The sequence below is a fragment of the Mauremys mutica genome, chromosome 2, assembly GCF_020497125.1.
Source record: "Mauremys mutica isolate MM-2020 ecotype Southern chromosome 2, ASM2049712v1, whole genome shotgun sequence".
NCBI classification, from domain to species: domain Eukaryota; kingdom Metazoa; phylum Chordata; order Testudines; family Geoemydidae; genus Mauremys; species Mauremys mutica.
In genome coordinates, this window is record NC_059073.1 from 4,042,712 (window position 1) to 4,062,980 (window position 20,269).

Genomic DNA, 20,269 nt, shown 5'->3' on the forward strand with positions numbered 1-20,269 from the left:
GTGTCTCCGCCGGCCCTGAATGTGTGAGGACCCAGTGAGTGCTGGGGGGACCCAGCTCCGGGCTGGGGGGGTCGCCTTTGTAGGCACAGGGACTGGGGCACTGCTGGGGAGTCTGGGTACAGGTTTGAGCCTGCCCATCGGCTGTAAATCTGTGACAGGCACAAGGGGTGTGTGTGTGGGGGGGGGCATTCTGGAGAAGAGTCAGGAGCAGGCAGGTGGGGGGCAGCTGCAGGGCTGGGGCAGAGCGGAGGAGCCCACAGCTCCCTGGCCCATCCCTGCTCAGCACCAGCCACGCTGGGGGGAGCTGGAAATGAGCTCTGAGCAGAGCCCCTGGGCCGCGCGGGGCACGGCCCCCTTTGAGCAGCACGGAGGCCTGTGCCAGGCTGGCTGTGTGCCCGGGGCCAGGAGAGGCAGCAGGGGCCGGTGGGGCCAGTCCTGGCCGGAAGGTGAGACTCGGGGCTCTGGCGCTGTGAGGGACCAATGATGCAGGGCTGGCGGGAGCGTTGTGGGCAGGCTCAGCCCCCCAGGCAGTGCGGATGCCCCGGCCCCTGTGCCGCTTAGCTGGGCAACCCACAGCACAGGCCAGTCTGGGGAGCTGACCCCGAGCTGGCACTGACCCACGCGTGGGGGGCCAGGCACCAGCGCACCAGCGGTGCTCGCGTCCAGCGCCAAGGCAAGGAGAATGAGCCCTGGGGGCAGCAGCAGGTCCGGGGGGGGACAGAGCAGGGCACCGCCTGCGGGTGGGCAGCCTGTAGAGGGGAGGCGCATCTTTCTGTTCAGAGCAAATCCTCAGCTCTTAGCTCAGCCGCCAGCAGGGCTTTAATGTGCCTGGGATGACCCAGCGTCTCCCTTCCCTGTGCACCTCCACCAACGCTTCCTCCCCCATGGTGCCCTCCTCCCCCGCCGCTCCCCCCCCCCCCCTGGCAGCCTGCAGCGCCCTCCCCAGCACCGTCCCGTACTCCACCGGCCTTCAGCGCCCTCCCCCCGCAGCCTGCAGCGCCATCCCCAGCTCCCTCCCCCACCCTGCCAGCCTGCAGCGCCCTCCCCCCGCAGCCTGCAGTGCTCCCCCCAGCTCCACCGGTGCCTTCCCCCCTGCTCTCACAGCCAGGAGCTGAGGTGCCCGTCCCTCCACTGGGCTCTGGCTTCCCTCCTGGGGTGGGGTGGCCCCAGCGGATGGGCCCTGGCGACAGCCCGGCTCGGGGGCGTTTGCAGCCTGGAGTCTTTGACCTGGGCGGTGCCTCTCTTGGGCTCTTGGGAACGGCCCCTGGGGCCCCGGGGCTCCCTGCCCAGGCTGCCTGGGGCCCTCAGAGCCCTGTGTTCCTGAGCCCTCCGCTCCCTCTTGGCTCGCTCAGCCTCGCGCTGTGCTCGCCGCTCGAAGGTCTTGGCAATGAGCCACACCCTGTTCTCACGGCCCTGCCCGGGGCCCCCAGCCAACTCCCTGGGCCAGGCCCCCTGCTGCTCCCTGGGCCAGGCTCTGCGCTGTTCTGGGGCCCTCCCTTGCTCCCCGGCCCTTTGCCGTGCATCCCTGGCCCGTCCCTGGTCCCTGCCCCGCTCCCCCGCCCATCCCTGGTCCCCGTCCCGTCCCTGGTCCCCGCGCCGCTCCCCTGCCCATCCCTGGTCCCTGTCCCGTTTCCCCGCCCGTCCCTGGTCCCTGCCACCCTCCCCGTCCCGTCCCTGGTCCCTGCCCCGCTCCCCAGCCCGTCCCTGGTCCCCGTCCATCCCCCTGTCCCAGCCCTGCTCCCTCCTGGGCTCCCGCTCGCAGCCGTGCTCTGAGTCCTGCTCGTCCCCGCCCAGCGCGGGGTGGCTCTGGCTCCAGGCCCCCGGGCACCGGCCCGGCTGGCACCGTTTCATGCAGTAGGTGCAGGTGCAGTCGTCTTCCGGGCTCTCGGCAGGGTCTGTGTCGCTGCAGCTCAGCTTCCTGGGGCCAGGCTGTGGCTAGTGAGGAGAGACAAAGGGAGGGCTCAGCCCAGAGGGAGCCAGGGCACCAACTGCCCCCAGGCCTGGCGAGCCAGGCTGGCACCTCAGGGGAGCCCTGGGCCGAGGGCAGCAGCGTCCACCTGCCCTGAGGGGCTGCCGGGTGCCCAGAGCCGGCTCCCCAGGGCGGCCCATGGAGCTGGCCCTGCTCCAGCATGGGGCCAGGTGGGTCGGCCCAGGGCAGGGCAGAGCCTGCTGAGTGCTGCCAGCTCTGTGCTGCGCTGCTCCGTGGCTGCTCAGCCTGAGGCCTGGTGCCCCCGTAGGCTCCAGCCCTGGCCAGGGGCTGATAAGCTTTGGGATCCCTCATGCTTCAGGGGCCCCATCCCTGGTGCTTGTCTTCACTGGCTGCCTGGCTGGGTGAGAGTGGAGCCGGCGGGGACCCCATGGGGCCAGAGCAGGTGCCGGGGCAGGGCCCACAACGACAAGCCGCAAGCTGGGAGGACGAGCTCCGGGCATGGGGCAGGTGGGGGGCTGGGGGCAGAGCCAAGCCGAGCCATTGGGCGGGTGCCAGGGCCAGAGCAGGCCACAGCCGGGCTGGTCTGGGGCCCTGGGGCCTGCTGGGTCTGAGCAGGACACGCTGGGGCTGTGGTGTGAGCGAAGCCTGCTGCAGCCACGTGGGGCACCTGGGGGGGCAGAGTGGGGAGCGGGACTGTGACAAAGCGGGGATTTTCTGTGTGATTTGTATGGCCCGTAGGGCTGCCAGGCGTCCGGTTTTCGAGTGGAGCGCCCGGTCGAACCGGGAGCCTGGTGGTCGGCGGCGCAGCGGGGGCCTGGGCTAAGGGAGGCTCCCTGCCTGCCCTAGCGCCGCACGGCTCCCGGAAGAGGCTGCCAGGTCCTTGCTGTCCCTAGGCACATGGACGCACAGGGAGGCTCCGAGCGCTGCCCCCGCCCCCAGTGCCGGCTCCGCAGCGCCCATTGGCCAGGAACCGTGACCAATGGGAGCTGCGGGGGTGGTGCCTGCAGGGGCGAAAGCAGCGTGCGGAGCCTCCCTGGCTGCCCATGGCCTAGGGGCTGCAGGGACCTGGCGGCCACTTCCCGGGAGCCGCGGTAAGCGCTGCCAGGACCCCGAACCCCCTCCCACACCCCAACCCCAGCCCCAGACTGGAGTCCCCTCCTCCACCCAAACTCCCTCCCAGAGCCTGTCCCCCCCCACCAACCCCCTCTTGCACCCCAAACCCCTCATCCCCAGCCCCACCCTACAGCCCACACCCCTAGCCGGAGCCCTCACCCGCCCCCCCAACCCCCTGCTGCAGCCTGGAGCCCTCATTTCTGCCCCCACCTGGAGCCCGCACCCAGAGCCCCTGCCCCAGGCCCAGTGAAAGTGAGTGAGGGAGGGGGAAGGAGGGAGCAGGGTCGGGGCCTCAGGGCAGAGGCAGGGCAGGGGTGTTGGCAACTGTCCCCACTGCAGCCAGAGCTGCCTCCCCAGTCGCTCCCCCAGTCTACAGGGAGGGGCTGCCCCCTCCCCCCCCAGGACTGGGCTAGGAGAAAGTGGGGGGCTGCCACCGGCCTGGCCCTAGGTGCTCCAGCGGAGCTGAGAAACCTTTGCCCTGGGCCCTGTCCCTGCTCCCAGCAGCCTTCGCGCCCCCCAGCCTGCCTGGCACGACCCAGCTCTGCCTGCCCAGCAGGGCCAGCCGCCCACTGGCTAGTGGAGCACACGCCCTGCCCCTGCCCCACTCTGGCCCTGGAGACCCCTCAGCCCAGCCCCATGGTAGGAGTCCTGTGACATCACCATGGCAGTCACTATGATGTCACATGCACTAGGCTGTGATGTCACTGAGCAGAGCTGGGGGGAGGGGCTGCATGGCCAGGCCCCAGAGCATGTGTGTGTCTGTCCCTCCATGCTGCTGCAGCATCCCCAGCCCAGCCCGGATGCAGGCCTGGAGCCCCCCCCCAGCCTAGGAAACCCCCCCTGGCTAGTGACTAGGGGGGTGTAGGGAGAGGCTGCTCCCAGCCCCAGAGCTCTCTTGGCACTGCTCCAGATCCCCACCTGCACCAAGGGGGCTGGGGAGGCTGGGAGCTAGGGGGCAGGGGCCAAGGTCGGGGACCCTCCAGGGGGAGGCAGGACTCTGTGTGTGAGGGGACCCCATTGAAGCCAGTGTGAGCTGCGAGTCCCCTCCCCATCTACCTGGGGGGTCTGGGGGGTCATCATGGGCTCTGGTTCCCAAGGGCAGCTCCTGCCAGGCCAGAGGGGGGCATAGCAGTCTCCTGGGCGGGGCCTCGTGGCAGCTCTGCTGGTTGCCTGGCAGGGGCTCCCCGGCGTGTGGTCAGAGCAGGAGGTGCTGGCCCAGGAGCCTGTGTTATGGGCATGGAGGCACAGGGTGCTGTGGCTCGAGTGTGCCCGTCTCAGCGCTGCCTGCACTGTGTGGTGGCTGAGGTGCGTGGCGGGCAGGTCGCTGGGACACGTCTCAATCCATTCGCGGGTGCCACCCATTTCCCTATGGCTCCCCCTGGTCGCCTGGGTGCCTCTGCCGTCGCGCTGGGGTTCCCAGGCTGGGCGGGGGCTGGCGCGGTCGCTGCAGGGCTTGCGGCAGCAGTAGTGAAATGCAGAGCTCCAGCCTCGGCCCTGGTCCTGTCGAGGTCTCCTGCCCACGACTTCAACGGTGGCACAGCACCCGTGTCCCGTGGGCAGGCCTGTGGCGTGGAAGGGAGGGCCCCTGGCATCACACACAGCAGAGTCCCATGCCATGCTGCGGTGGGGCGGACGTGGCTCGGCCCGCATGGCTTCCCCGCTATGGCTGCAGTGCTGCGTGCCCCCTGCGCCCCACGCCTGCCTGGTCTCTCTGGCCGGCAGCCGGCCCAGCTCGCTCTGCCAGCCACAGGCCTCTGTGCCGCTCTCAAAGCGTGCCATGGCCTGCTGGAAGCGGTGGTTGTGGTGCCACAGCTGCTGCAGAGAGGTGGAGGCGGTGGGGTGGCTGGGGCAGCAGGCTCTGTGCAGGACGTCCCCCTGCCCTGGGGGGCTACCTCCGTCCGTGCTGGCAGGCAGGGCGGCCGGGTCTCTCGCTCGGGCCTTCTGGGTCAGGAACTCCTCCAGCAGCTGCGCCGCAGTGCTGTTGGAAGTGGGGGATCTGTCGATGCCGAGGGGCAGGGCTGCTGCCCCGGGGCTGATGGCGCAGCAGCCCAGCATGGAGCTGATGGTTTCCTCGGCTGAGCCCCCCAGGTCTGGGGCAGAGGCCAGAGCCCTCTCATCTGCCCTGGCTTTGCCCTCACAGAGGCTGGGGGTGCTGAGGGACGAGGTGGCAGTGGAGAACCCACAGCTGTCCAGGCTGTCTGCGGAGCGTGACGGTGCCCCCAGGCCGCAGGGCAGCGCTGCTTGGCATGGGCATGGCTTGGCGCCCCTGCCGTCGCTGTCCACTGCCGCCGCCTCTTGCTGCCGGGGGACCTGGGGACGGGTCAGGCTCGGCCAGACCTTGGCCCAGCAGGTGTCTCGCTCGATCCTCCCACCTCCGGCGCGCCAGCTGCAGCAGCCGCAGTGTGCCTGGCCTGGCTGGAGATGCCGCCCCTGGGCCGCGCTGCAGGAGAGCGTGTCCCCTGGGTACGGGCGCCCACCGGGCGGAGAGACCCCTGCAATCAGAAAATGAGAGTGAAGGGGTGTCCTGGGCCTGGCCACCGCACCGCCCGCAGAGCCCCTGATGGGGTGAAGCCACATTGCCCGCAGCACCCTGGGGGGGGGGTGAGGCCCCATCGCCTGCAGAGCCCCCAGCGGGGTGATGCTGTGCCTAGGCCCTGCTCTGCCCACATACAGTCAGGGGGCCAGGCTCTTCAGGGATGTTGGAGCAAGGCCATGGGTCAGGCAGGGATGGGGGGCTGAGGAGCCCCCTAAAACTCAGGGCTGGGAGGGTATGACCAGACCCTGTGGGGTCCTGACTGGGCTTGGGACAGCTTCCGCCCCAACCCATGCTCTCTGGGCTGTTGTTGCAGTTCAGGGAATGTGCCCATAAGGTCCCACCCATCCAGCCCCAGCCCCTGCCCCTGCCCCACACAGCTTGCAGAGCCAGCCAGGATTACGCAGCAAGAGAGCCCTGGGGTGGCCTGTCCCCAAACCTCAGCCAGACCAGCATGGAGCAATAGGCCATGGCTCCCAGAAGCAGAAAGTGTTGGGGCCGGGAGCATAGGCGCCAACTGCTTCTGGCGCCGGTGGGGGCTTAGCCCCCCCACTGCCTCCCCGCCCCATCCTGACTCCACCCCTGCCACTCCCCCATCCCCACCCCTTCCCCAAATCCCTGCCCCACCCCCATCCCCACCCCTTCCCCAAATCCCTGCCCCATCCCCATCCCCAAATCCCTGCCCCAGCCCCGCCTCTTTCCCGCCTCCTCCCCTGAGCGCGCCACGTTCCCACTCCTCCCAGCCGGAGCTTTCTACCGCTGTTTGGCGGTGGCAAGCGCTGGGAAGTAGGCGGAGGAGCGGGGATGCGGGGTGCTCTGGGGAGGGAGGCGGAGGAGCGGGGACGTGACATGCTCTGGGGAGGAGGCGGAGGAGCGGGGACGTGACGCGCTCTGGGGAGGAGGCGGAGGAGCGGGGACGCGGGGCACTCAGGGGAGAGAGGCGGAGGAGCGGGGACGCGGGGCGCTCAGGGGAGGAGGCGGAGGAGCGGGGACGCGGCGCGCTCAGGGGAGGGAGGCGGAGGAGCGGGGACGCGGGGCGCTCTGGGGAGGGAGGCGGAGGAGCGGGGACGCGGGGCGCTCAGGGGAGGAGGCAGAAAAGCGGGGACGCGGCACGCTCAGGGGAGGGAAGCGGAGGAGCGGGGATGTGGTGCACTCTGGGGAGGAGGCGGAGGAGCGGGGACGCGGGGCGCTCTGGGGAGGAGGCGGAGGAGCGGGGACGCGGGGCGCTCTGGGGAGGAGGCGGAGGAGCGGGGACGCGGGGCGCTCAGGGGAGGGAGGCGGAGGAGCGGGGACGCGGGGCGCTCTGGGGAGGAGGCGGAGGAGCGGGGATGTGGTGCACTCTGGGGAGGAGGCGGAGGAGCGGGGACGCAGGGCGCTCAGGGGAGGGAAGCGGAGGAGCGGGGATGTGGTGCACTCTGGGGAGGAGGCGGAGGAGCGGGGACGCAGGGCGCTCAGGGGAGGGAAGCGGAGGAGCGGGGACGCGGGGCGCTCAGGGGAGGGAAGCGGAGAAGCGGGGACGCGGGGCGCTCCGGGGAGGGAGGCGGAGGAGCGGGGACGCGGGGCGCTCAGGGGAGGGAGGCAGAGGAGCGGGGACGCGGGGCGCTCAGGGGAGGAGGCGGAGGAGCGGGGACGCGGGGCGCTCCGGGGAGGGAGGCGGAGGAGCGGGGACGCGGGGCGCTCAGGGGAGGAGGCAGAAAAGCGGGGACGCGGCACGCTCAGGGGAGGGAAGCGGAGGAGCGGGGACGCGGGGCGCTCAGGGGAGGGAAGCGGAGGAGCGGGGATGCGGGGCGCTCAGGGGAGGGAAGCGGAGAAGCGGGGACGCGGGGCGCTCTGGGGAGGGAGGCGGAGGAGCGGGGACGCGGGGCGCTCAGGGGAGGAGGCAGAAAAGCGGGGACGCGGCACGCTCAGGGGAGGGAAGTGGAGGAGCGGGGATGTGGTGCACTCTGGAGAGGAGGCGGAGGAGCGGGGACGCGGGGCGCTCAGGGGAGGGAGGCGGAGGAGCGGGGACGCGGGGCGCTCTGGGGAGGGAGGCGGAGGAGCGGGGATGCGGGGCGCTCAGGGGAGGGAGGCGTAGGAGCGGGGACGCGGCACGCTCAGGGCAGGGAAGAGGAGGAGCGGGGACGCGGGGCGCTCAGGGGAGGGAAGCGGAGGTGCGGGGACGCGGGGCGCTCAGGGGAGGGAGGCGGAGGAGCGGGGATGCGGGGCGCTCTGGGGAGGAAGGCGGAGGAGCGGGGACGCGGGGCGCTCAGGGGAGGGAGGCGGAGGAGCGGGGACGCGGGGTGCTCAGGGGAGGGAAGCGGAGGAGCGGGGACGCGGGGCGCTCTGGGGAGGAGGCGGAGGAGCGGGGACGCGGGGCGCTCAGGGGAGGGAGGCGGAGGAGCGGGGACGCGGGGCGCTCAGGGGAGGGAGGCGGAGGAGCGGGGACGCGGGGCGCTCTGGGGAGGGAGGCGGAGGAGCGGGGATGCGGGGCGCTCAGGGGAGGGAGGCGTAGGAGCGGGGACGCGGCACGCTCAGGGCAGGGAAGAGGAGGAGCGGGGACGCGGGGCGCTCAGGGGAGGGAAGCGGAGGTGCGGGGACGCGGGGCGCTCAGGGGAGGGAGGCGGAGGAGCGGGGATGCGGGGCGCTCTGGGGAGGAAGGCGGAGGAGCGGGGACGCGGGGCGCTCAGGGGAGGGAGGCGGAGGAGCGGGGACGCGGGGTGCTCAGGGGAGGGAAGCGGAGGAGCGGGGACGCGGGGCGCTCTGGGGAGGAGGCGGAGGAGCGGGGACGCGGGGCGCTCAGGGGAGGGAGGCGGAGGAGCGGGGACGCGGGGCGCTCAGGGGAGGGAAGCGGAGGAGCGTGGATGTGACATGCTCAGGGGAGGGAGGTGTGATGGAGTCGGGACTGTCTGCATGGGGGATGGGAGAGCCGGGGAGGACGTTAGGTGAGGGACAGGACCTGAGCCTGTAACCTGAGCCAGGCAGGGGAGAGGGGAGTCAACACCTTTCCCCAGGAAGCTAGACAAAGGCAGGGAGCCGGCTGGAGAGGGTTGGGTCAGTTTCAGTTTTGGGCTGGGGGGTGCAGTGTAGGGAATCCCAAGCTGAGAACTAAGCTCCCTGCACCCCCAGAAGGACCAGATTGAGGGGTCCTGGCTGTATCTCCAAGCTCTGCTGTAGCCTGTGTTCCTGTGTCCAATAAACCTTCTGTTTTACTGGCTGGCTGAGAGTCACTGAGAGTCCCAGGAAAAGGGGTGCAGGACCGGACTCCCCCACACTCTGTGACAACTGGTGGCAGCGGTAGGATGTACTGCACCCCGTGGACAGCGCTTCCTAGAGTAAGTGACTGGGGAGCAGTAAAACGAAGGGGCAATTTCAGGAGGCGATTAACCCCTGGGAGTGTGTGCCCAGTGAGAAGGACTTTGCAGTAGCAGGGTCCCCCAGGGGATCGCAGGAGCAGTCCCGGGGGCGGAGGAATCTGCAGCTCGACCCTGGCAGAGAGGGGGTGAGCTGAAGAAGGGCTGGTGCACGAAGGGTCTCCCTGGAACCGGTGGGAAGCTGAGAGCACAGGCCAGCGAGTGGCCAGCAGGAAGATGTTTGCTAAGCACCTTAAGAAAGACCTGGTGGAGCTGTGCAGGCAGAAGGGGCTGCGCATTGGGAGGTCCACCAAAGACCAGCGAATCGCCCAGCTGGAGGAGAAGGATCGCTTGAGTGAACCGAGCCCTGTCCCGGAGGGAAGCCGCCCAGCGGATGCAGCATGGGCCCTGGGGCCTGACATGGCTGGGAGGGGCCAGACTGCTGCCGAGGACACCCCGAGACCCTGCCCCCCTATACCTAGGGGAGGGGTGGGGGGAAGCCCAGTGAATACCGAGGGCACCCTGACCCCGGCGGCCAGCAGGGGATCGTCCCGGCGGAGCTCTCTGTCCCTGGAACGAATGCGGATGGAACATGACAGGGAGCTGAGATGGGAGGAGCTCGAGTTAAGGAGGCAAGAACTGAAGGAGCGGGAGAACCAGCGTAAACACGAGGAGAACCAGCGCCAGCATGAGCTGGAACTGGCCTGGCTGAGGAGCAGTGGGGCCCCGGCTGCGGTGAGTGAGGGGGGACCCAAGCCTACAAAGAGCTTTGATAAGTACTTCCTGGCCCGGCGTAAGGAGGGGGAGGACATAGACACCTTCCTGACGGCCTTTGAGAATGCCTGTGAGCTGCACCGGGTTGACCCTGCAGACAGGATCCCGTTTCTCACCCCCTTACTGGACTCCACCGCCGTGGAGGTGTACAGCCGAATGAAAGGGGCGGAGGCAGGGAACTACGAACGGTTCAAACAGGCCCTGCTCCGCGAGTTTGGGCTGACCCCGGAGATGTACCGGAAGAGGTTCCGGAGTCAACATAAGACCCGGGAGGTCACATACCTACAACTGGTCAACCAGGCGCAGGGATATGCCCGCAAGTGGACAGCCGGGGCCCAAACTAAAGAGGACCTGCTTGACCTAGTCATACCGGAGCACCTGTATGCGCAGTGCCCACCCGACCTGAGGCTGTGGTTGATGGACCAGAAGCCGGAGAACCCGCAGCACGCAGGCCGGCTGGCCGACCAATTTGTGGACAGTCGGGCAGGGGATAACAAGGAGGAGTCTCAAAGGAGCAGGCCTGCCTCAACGCAGAGAGAAAGTCACCATGGGACCTCCCAGTGGGGGCCTATGGAGAACCCCCACCAAAGGGGAACATCCAGTGTCAGGTCCATCCGACCCACTCGAGGGGACCCACGGGACATGGGTTTAGGGGTTTAGAGAGGGTCCCATACGAGGAAAGATTAAAGAGGCTAGGACTCTTCAGCTTGGAAAAGAGAAGACTAAGGGGGGACATGATAGAGGTATATAAAATCATGAGTGATGTGGAGAAAGTGGATAAGGAAAAGTTATTTACTTATTCCCATAATACAAGAACTAGGGGTCACCAAATGAAGCTAATAGGCAGCAGGTTTAAAACAAATAAAAGGAAGTTCTTCTTCACGCAGCGCACAGTCAACTTGTGGAACTCCTTACCTGAGGAGGTTGTGAAGGCTAGGACTAGAACAATGTTTAAAAGGGGACTGGATAAATTCATGGTGGCTAAGTCCATAAATGGCTATTAGCCAGAATGGGTAAGAATGGTGTCCCTAGCCTCTATTCGTCAGAGGATGGAGATGGATGGCAGGAGAGAGATCACTTGATCATTGCCTGTTAGATTCACTCCCTCTGGGGCACCTGGCATTGGCCACTGTCGGTAGACAGATACTGGGCTAGATGGACCTTTGGTCTGACCCGGTACAGCCTTTCTTATGTTCTTATGTTCTTATGGGCTGCTATCACTGTGGCCAACGAGGCCACATACAGGCCCAGTGCCCCAAGCTCAGGGACAGACTGAGCAAACCCAACCCGCAGAGGGTTGACTGGGTAAAGACCCAGTCGGATGAGGGGCAACATTCCCAGGAAATGGGGGCTGGCAGCATTCCACCTGGGAAGGAGGGAGGAGGGCCCCAGGTCAGCTCCTCTGGGGGGCTGGATGATCCAGACTCCGGGTTTTTGGTTTACAGGGTGGGCACGGGGCTACCCCTTCGGAAAGAGTGCCTTGTTCCCCTGGAGGTAGATGGGAGGAAGGTCACTGGGTACTGGGACACGGGCGCAGAGGTGACACTGGCCCGGCCCAAGGTGGTGGCCTCAGATCGGATGGTGCCCGACACCTACCTGACCCTGATGGGCGTGGGCGGGACCCCATTCAAGGTGCCCGTGGCGAGGGTACACTTGAAGTGGGAGGCCAAGGAGGGCCCCAAGGACGTGGGGGTACACCCACATTTGCCCACGGAGGTGTTAATGGGGGGGGACCTCGAGGACTGGCCAAGTAACACCCGGGGTGCCCTGGTCATGACCCGTAGTCAGAGTTGGCGCAGGGCACTGCGCCCTGACAACGGGGAAGGTACTCTGCCCGAGGCGCAGGACCGTAACCTGGTGGGGAAGGAACGCCCAGGGACATGGCTTAGAGAGGCTGCGGCCTCAGACCCAGCCAGCGGGAGACAGCAAGTCCCCATCCCTGTCCCAGCTGCTGAGTTCCAGGCCGAGTTGCAGAAAGATCCCTCCTTGCGGAAGCCCAGGGACCGGGCTAACCTCAGTGCAGTACAGACCATGAGGAGAGGATGCAAGGAGAGGTTCCTGTGGGTGAAGGGGTTCCTGTACCGAGAATGGGCTCCCCCAGAAGAAGTGGAGTCATGGGGGATCAGGAGGCAGCTGGTGGTTCCCCAGAAGTTTCGCCACAAGCTGCTGTACCTGGCCCATGACATCCCTCTCGCAGGGCTCCAGGGAATCCGGCGCACCAGGCAGAGGCTGCTACAGAACTTTTACTGCCCTGGGGTCTTTACCCATGTCCGACAGTACTGCCAATCCTGTGACCCCTGCCAGCAGGTGGGGAAGGCCCGGGACAAGGGGAAAGCAGCTCTGAGGCCTTTGCCCATCATAGAAGAACCTTTCCAGAAGGTGGCCATAGACATGGTGGGACCTCTCAGCAAGGCGACCCGGTCAGGGAAGAAACACATCCTGGTGGTGGTAGATTTCGCCACTCGCTACCCTGAGGCGGTGGCCTTGTCCTCTACCGAAGCAGACACCGTGGCAGATGCGCTGCTGACCATTTTCAGCCGGGTGGGGTTCCCCAAGGAAGTCTTAACGGACCAGGGGTCCAACTTCATGTCGGCCCTGCTCCGGTGCTTGTGGGAGAAATGTGGGGTCCGGCACAGCTGGGCCTCAGCGTATCACCCCCAGTCCAACGGGCTGGTGGAGAGGTTCAACGGGACGCTAAAGATGATGCTAAAAACATTTATGAACCAGCACCCGCAGGACTGGGACAAGTACTTACCTCACCTGCTGTTCGCGTACAGGGAGGTACCCCAGGAATTTACTGGGTTTTCGCCTTTCAAACTGTTATATGGAAGGCGGGTAAGGGGGCCCGTGGACCTGATGAGAGACGAATGGGAGGGGAAGGACACTCCCGATGGAGAGACAGTGGTGGAGTATGTCCTGACCTTCCGGGAAAGACTTGCCGAGCTCATGGGCCTGGCCAGGGAGAATCTGGCCCGAGCCCAGAGGAAGCAGAAGGTCTGGTACGACTGCACAGCGCGGGCCCGCGCCTTTGCCACCGGGGATCAGGTGATGGTTCTCATCCCCGTGAGGAAAAACAAACTCCAGGCTGCCTGGGAAGGGCCCTTCAAGGTTATCAAGCAACTAAATGAGGTAAACTATGTGGTGGAGCTGTCGAACCGGGCTCATCACCGCCGGGTGTACCATGTGAATATGATGAAGCCATACTATGACAGGGGGAATGTGGTGTTAGCCGTGTGTGGACACTGGGAGGAGCAGGGAGGTGACCCTTTAGTGGATCTATTCCCTGGGACAAAAGCTGGTTCCCCGCTGGAGGCGATTCCCCTCTCTGATCAGCTGACCCCTGCCCAGCAGGCTGAGATCAGAGGGGTGCTGCATCTATACCGACAGTTGTTTTCCAACCAGCCTGGGCGCACTAATTTGACTGTCCACCGGGTGGAGACTGGGTCACATCCCCCTATACGATGCTCCCCTTTTCGGGTCACCGGGAAACCTGCCCAGGACCTAGAAAGAGAGGTCAGGGACATGCTGGCTTTGGGGGTGATCCAGCCGTCCGCCAGCCCTTGGGCCTCGCCGGTGGTGCTGGTCCCCAAGAAGGACGGGTCGATCCGGTTCTGTGTGGACTATCGAAAGCTCAATGCCATCACTGTATCTGATGCCTACCCCATGCCCAGGCCTGACAAGCTCCTAGACAAGCTGGGAGGCGGTCGGTACCTCACCACCATGGATCTTACAAAGGGCTACTGGCAAGTGCCGCTGGATGCAGATGCCAGGCTGAAATCAGCCTTTATCACCCATCTGGGGCTCTACGAGTTTCTGACCCTGCCCTTCGGCCTCAAGGGAGCACCGGCCACCTTCCAGCGCCTGGTGGATCAGCTACTGCGGGGGATGGAGAGTTTTGCCGTGGCGTATATTGACGACATCTGCGTCTTCAGCCAGACCTGGGAAGACCACATGTCCCAGGTTAAACAAGTGCTGGACCGACTCCGAGAAGCTGGCTTAACCGTAAAGGCTGAGAAGTGCAAGGTGGGGATGGCTGAAGTATCTTACCTGGGCCATCGGGTGGGGAGCGGCTGCCTAAAGCCGGAACCAGCCAAGGTGGAGGTGATCAGAGACTGTTCTGCCCCTGTGACGTTATTGATATAAATTGGGACCATATAGAACATGGGTTGCAACCAAGGTCCCGTAATGGCACCAAATCTTAGGTAAAGGGGGTCATATAAGGTGTCTAAGACCAGGTTATGGGTTGCTGGTTATGATTATGCTGTCTGTGTGCATGTATCATTTTTAGTTGAAGTTATGTATATTGGCTCTATACTGTCTGTATTTCAAGTTGGTGATGTGCTTCTGGGTGATATCCCAGACAAGTTGGTGTTAGCTCTGCTTAGCCTGCTTGATGGCCCATTAAGGACCATCAGCTACACAATTGACCCATGGAGAGAAGGCAAACACGCCTTGTGACTCAGCGAAGTATACAGGGACTGGCCCATGTGACTGCAGACTCCATTTTGCTGTACTTATCCACAGTAAGGACAAAGAGGTTCTTACACCTGGAAAAGCCTATATAAGGCTGATGCATCGTCTGCATCTGGTCTTCAATCCTGCTTCTTACCTCTGGAGGGACTTTGCTACAAACTGAAGCTCTGAACAAAGGACTGAATGACCCATCCCAGCGGGGGATGTTCTCCAGAGACTTGATTTGAACCTGCAGTTTGCTCCATCACTGCTACAAGCCTGAACTAAGAACTTTGCCATTACTGTATATAATTGATTCCATTTAACCAATTCTACCTCTCATCTCTACCTTTTTCCCTTTGTAAATAAACCTTTAGATTTTAGATTCTAAAGGATTGGCAACAGCGTGATTTGTGGGTAAGATCTGATGTGTATATTGACCTGGGTCTGGGGCTTGGTCCTTTGGGATCGAGAGAACCGTTTTCTTTTATTGGGGTGTTGGTTTTCATAACCATTCATCCCCAGGACGAGTGCACTGGTGGTGATACTGGGAGACTGGAGTGTCTAAGGGAATTGCTTGTGTGACTTGTGGTTAGCCAGTGGGGTGAGACCAAAGTCCTTTTTGTCTGGCTGGTTTGGTTTGCCTTAGAGGTGGAAAAACCCCAGCCTAGGGCTGTGATTGCCCTGTTTGAGCAATTGGTCCTGATTTGGCACTCTCAGTTGGGTCCCGCCAGAACCGCACCGTCACAGCCCCCCAAACCAAAAAGCAGGTCCAGGCCTTTATTGGGATGGTGGGGTACTATCGAAGGTTCGTGCCCCACTTTAGCGCCATAGCTGCCCCCATCACTGAGCTGTGCAAGAAGGGGAAGCCAGACAAGGTGGTCTGGACCGAGCAGTGCCAGCAGGCTCTCCGGGCGCTGAAGAAGGCTCTGGTTAGTGGCCCAGTTCTGGCAAACCCAGACTTTGACAAGCCCTTTATGGTGTTCACCGACACCTCAGACACGGGACTGGGGGCGGTGTTAATGCAGGAGAATGAAAAGGGGGAGAGACACCCCATCGTGTACCTGAGCAAGAAGTTGCTACCCCGGGAGCAGAACTACGTGGCCATCGAGAAGGAATGCCTGGCCATGGTGTGGGCCCTGAAGAAACTGGAGCCATATCTCTTTGGGCGCCACTTCACTGTGTACACCGACCACTCTCCCCGACCTGGCTGCACCAGATGAAAGGAGCCAACGCCAAGCTCCTGAGGTGGAGCCTGCTCCTGCAGGACTATGGGTCAGTGTCGGTTTTGGGCTGGGGGGTGCAGTGCAGGGAATCCCAAGCTGGGAACTAAGCCCCCTGCACCCCCAGAAGGACCAGATTGAGGGGTCCTGGCTCTGCCCACAAGCTCTGCTGTAGCCGGTGTTCCTGTTGTCCAATAAACCTTCTGTTTTACTGGCTGGCTGAGAGTCACTGTGAGTCCCAGGAAGAGGGGTGCAGAGCCGGACTCCCCCACACTCCGTGACAGGGGGCAGGTGAGCCAGCGGCGGGGGGGGCTGAGGAGGCGAGGGGGGGGCAGGTGAGCCGGCAGCGGGGGAGGGGGCTGAGGAGGCGAGGGGGGGGCAGGTGAGCCAGCGGCGGGGGGGGGCTGAGGAGGCGAGGGGGGGCAGGTGAGCCGGCAGCGGGGGCGGGGGCTGAGGAGGCGAGGGAGGGGCAGGTGAGCCGGCAGCGGGTGGGGGCTGAGGAGGCGAGGGGGGGGGCAGGTGAGCCGGCAGCGGGGGGGGGGGGGGGGGCGGGGCTGAGGAGGCGAGCGAGGAGTCAGTGGCTGACCTGTTCTACTGATCTGGTCTGGCTCCCAGCCCCTCTCCAAGGGGTGGAGCTGCCTGGAGGTGCTGCCTTCCTCAGTCCCACCTCATTCATTCAACAGGGCAACTGATTACAAAGTGGGGGGAAGATCTTATTCTACTTCTAGCAAAAAGACATTTTTCTTTTACCTTAATTATACTACCTTAGGGACCTGCTATTACATATTACCAAGGTTCAATACCGCTGTTTCAGCGGGGTGGCACTGGGGAAGGAGGTTTTGTTTCCATGGGGCCTGTGGCGCTTGGGGGGGGGGTGTTTTGGGGGGGCTGGGTGGCGCTGGGGGGGGTTTCAGTGCTGCTGGGGGGGGGTCGGCGGGGCCGGGGGAGGGGGGGTTCGACCCTCAGCTGTTTTCTTTGGAGTAATATGGCCCTCGCTGCTTTAAGAGTTGTGCAGGCCTGGATGTAAGCAAACAAGTCTTGTCTATTGCTATAGCTTTGATTCAAAGATTAAAAAAGGAATATTAACATTTAGGAAGACACTGGAGTGAAATAGTATTATTGTCTCTGTGTCTCTTTGCAGGTTGTGGTCACCTGTATCTGAACTGTTTAATGGATAAATTACCCTGTGCTAATTTTCATGATGTTTGGAAGAAGGAAAGTTAAGCCTATTGTTTTCTCAGGCCAAAAGGCTGCTGGAAATGTATTAAAAACACTGGGACATGCTCCTGCTTCATCTCAGATCTGCTTTGGGTTTCAAGAAGGGGAAACCCTGAGCCATGAAAATTGAAATCCCCAGTCACTGACTGGAGTCACCCTGAATATGGACATTGGACTATAATCTGTGGATTTTTCTAAAAGGACTTTTGGCAACTATAAACTCACCATCTCTGCTATATATCTGGACCTCAAGAGATTGAACTCAAATCTGTCTGTATATTGATCTTTCAACCAACTCTCTCTCTCTTCTTTTTTTAATAAATTTTAGTTTAGTTAATAAGAATTGGCTATAAGCGCGTGTTTTGGGTAAGATCTAAGTTATAATTGGACTTGGGTGTGTGGCTGATCCTTTGGGATTGGAAGACCCTTTTCTTTCAGATGATGAGGTAAGATTTTCAGTTATCTGATAAAATTTTCAGTAGGGGAAGCAAAAGTGGATGGGAACCTGGGAGGCAGTGACCATGAGATGGTCAAGTTCAGGATCCCGACACAAGGAAGAAAGGAGAGCAGCAGAATACAGACCCTGGACTTCAAAAAGCAGACTGACTCCCTCAGGGAACTGATGGGCAGGATCACCTGGGAAAATAAAATGACGGGGAAAGGAGTCCAGGAGAGCTGGCTGTATTTTAAAGAAGCCTCATTGAGGTTATAGGAACAAACCATCCCGATGTGTAGAAAAAATAGTAAATATGGCAGGCGACCAGCTTGGCTTAACAGTGAAATCCTTGCTGATCTTAAACGCAAAAAAGAAGCTTACAAGAAGTGGAAGATTGGACAAATGACCAGGGAGGAGTATAAAAATATTGCTCAGGCATGCAGGAGTGAAATCAGGAAGGCCAAATCACACTTGGAGTTGCAGCTAGCCGGAGATGTTAGGAGTAACAAGAAGGGTTTCTTCAGGTATGTTAGCAACAAGAAGAAAGTCAAGGAAAGTGTGGGCCCCTTGCTGAATGAGGGAGGGAACCTAGTGACAGAGGATGTGGAGAAAGCTAGTGTACTCAATGATTTTTTTGCCTCGGTCTTCACGAACAAGGTCAGCTCCCAGACTGCTGCACTGGGCAGCACAGCATAGGGAGAAGATGACCAGCCCTCTGTGGAGAAAGAAGTAGTTCGGGACTATTTAGAAAAGCTGGACGAGCACAAGTCCATGGGACCGGATGCGCTGCATCCGAGGGTGCTAAAGCAGTTGGCGAATGTGATTGCAGAGCCCTTGGCCATTATCTTTGAAAACTCATGATGATCGGGGGAGGTCCCGGATGACTGGAAAAAGCCTAATGTAGTGCCCATCTTTAAAAAAGGGAAAAAGGAGGATCCGGGGAACTACAGGCCAGTCTGCTTCACCTCAGTCCCTAGAAAAATCATGGAGCAGGTCCTCAAGGAATCATAAGAACATAAAAACATAAGAACGGCCGTACCGGGTCAGACCAAAGGTCCATCTAGCCCAGTATCCTGTCTACCGACAGTGGCCAATGCCAGGTGCCCTAGAAGGAGTGAACCTAACAGGTAATGATCAAGTGATCTCTCTCCTGCCATCCATCTCCATCCTCTGACAAACAGAGGCTAGGGACACCATTCCTTACCCATTTCCACTACATGCATCCGACGAAGTGGGTATTCACCCACGAAAGCTCACGCTCCAAAACGTCTGTTAGTCTATAAGGTGCCACAGGATTCTTTGCTGCTTTTACAGATCCAGACTAACACAGCTACCCCTCTGCAGCCAGTGTTTGCAAAACAGCGTGGAGTTTACTAGTCAGCTGGGGCAGCGCCAGCTCCAGGCCTGTGTCTGCCCCGTGCCCAGCCCCGATTCCTGGTGCTGCCCTGGGCTAGTGCGGAAGGGGCTGGCTTCAGAAGAAGGCTCCCTGCCCCCCCATGCACCCGGCAGCCCCTGTCCTTGCCCTGGAGCCTGCAGGCTCCCTGCCCCGCACTGCTTTGCACCTGACAACAGATGGTACGACTGGCCCTGAAACAACCTCGTGCTGCATGGCCCCCCTCCCGTGGGGCCTGGCCCCCAGGAGCTCTGCTGGCTGGGCCGGACACGCTGCTGGAAGGAGCTGCTGGCTCCGCGCTTGCCCACCATTAACGTGCAGCGAGCCCTGGTCTGGTCCCTGGGCCAGGTTACTCCCGCCCTTCCGAGCCCAGGTCCCCGCTGCTCCCCCTTTGTGTACAGCCCGCTGTGTCCGACACCCCAGCTCTGCCCCATGTACCTGTCGCAGGCGGAGGGCTGGGCTTGGCACCCTCCCAGCCCCAGCACGCCCCTTCGGGGCCCCGGGTGCGGCTGTCTGCGGCAGGGCACACGCTGTGATCCCATTCCCACATGCCCGTGTGCTGCCCGCAGGCCCAGCTGCAGCTTCCTGCTGGGCCGTGGGCACAGGGGCCGTGTGGGCACTGGTTGCAGCCGTGAGACATGGTGCCCTGGCATAGGGCCTGGGCGGAGCAGCCAGCCTTGCACCCTTACGCCCGCTGTGGCTCCATTCTGGGGGGCAGAGGAGCCCGGAGGTGGGGCCAGGTCCTGGGACTCCCTTTGTGACGCCTTCCATGGAACTGGCCAAAGGTTCCGGGGCCAGGCCAGCCGGGGGGCCCTGGCCAGGCCATTCGCTGCTACCCTCCTGCAAAGCCAGAGGGAGGGGGGCGGGTTGGCACATGCTGGTGAGGGCACCGGGACGTGGCAGGTGCCTGTTTACCACAGGGCAGGAGGGGGCGCGGGGAGCAAGGGAACGGGCAGAGCAGGACAGCACCTCTGTGCGCTGTGCCCCAGGCTCCTACTGGCTGGCTGGAGACGCCCTGTGGCCGGAGCCCCCTTCCCGGCTCTCGCTAGCTCCCCACCACCGGCTCCCTCTGTGACGTTATGACTGTGATATAATATTTTATCTCATTGAAAGGTGACAGGGCCAGAAAGAGTTAATTAACTCATAGACTGACCTGACCCATGGGTGAACCTTGAGGACGGGTTAGGAAGATATGTAAATGACTAGAGCTTTGAAATGCAAGTCTGCATTGTTAGAGGTAGAAGGGGAGATGTTTGCTCAGGTCTTGGGATGCAAGCAAACAAGTCTTGTCTATTGCTATAGTTTTAATTCAAAGATCAAAAAAGGAATATTAACATTTATGATGATACTTGAGTGCAATAGTATTATTGTCTATGTGTCTCTTTGAAGGTTGTACTAACCTGTATCTGAACTGTTAATGGATAAATTACTCTGTGCTAATTGCCAGGACATTTGGGAGAAGGAGTTAAGCCTATTGTTTTCTCAGGCCGAAAGGCTGCTGGAAATGTATAAGAAACCTGGGACACGATCCTTCTTCATCTCAGATCTGCTTTGGGTTTCAAGAGGGGGAAACCTTAAGCCCCAAGGATTGAGATCCCCAGTGATTGACTGGAGTCACCCTGAATATGGACATTGGACTGTAACCTATGGACTATTTCTAAAAGAACTTTTGGCAACTACAAGCTCATCTCTGCTGTGTATCTGAATCTCAAGAATTGAATTCAAGTCTGTCTGAAGATTAATCTTTTAACCAACACTCTTTCTCTTTTCTTTTTTAATAAATTTTAGCTTAGTTAATAAGAATTGGCTATAGCGTGTATTTTGGGTAAAATCTAAGTTATAATTGGACCTGGGTATGTGGCTGATCC

The 20,269-nt window shown here is 62.0% G+C and overlaps 1 protein-coding gene across 1 annotated transcript; it reads right to left on the reverse strand.

Moving 5' to 3' along the window:
* Positions 1–1,098: 1,098 nt before the first annotated feature.
* LOC123365148 lies at positions 1,099–19,131 on the reverse strand. The gene is made up of 4 exons (XM_045007803.1): positions 18,840–19,131; positions 4,100–5,535; positions 1,699–1,935; positions 1,099–1,413 (listed from the first exon to the last, which is right to left on the reverse strand). The coding sequence occupies exons 1-4, from the start codon at positions 19,039–19,041 to the stop codon at positions 1,099–1,101; spliced, it is 2,190 nt and encodes a 729-aa protein (XP_044863738.1). The 5' UTR covers positions 19,042–19,131.
* Positions 19,132–20,269: the final 1,138 nt, after the last annotated feature.

Excerpts from the sequence above, each read along its gene's own strand:
- LOC123365148 (XM_045007803.1), bottom strand. The coding sequence starts at position 19,041 with ATGTCTCACGGCTGCAACCAGTGCCCACACGGCCCCTGTGCCCACGGC. Across the intron at positions 1,936-4,099 it reads TGACCCCCCAGACCCCCCAG|CCACAGCCTGGCCCCAGGAA; the intron begins GTAGATGGGGAG and ends TCTCCTCACTAG. Across the intron at positions 1,414-1,698 it reads TGGACGGGGACCAGGGACGG|GGCCGTGAGAACAGGGTGTG; the intron begins GCTGGGGAGCGG and ends GGCCCCGGGCAG.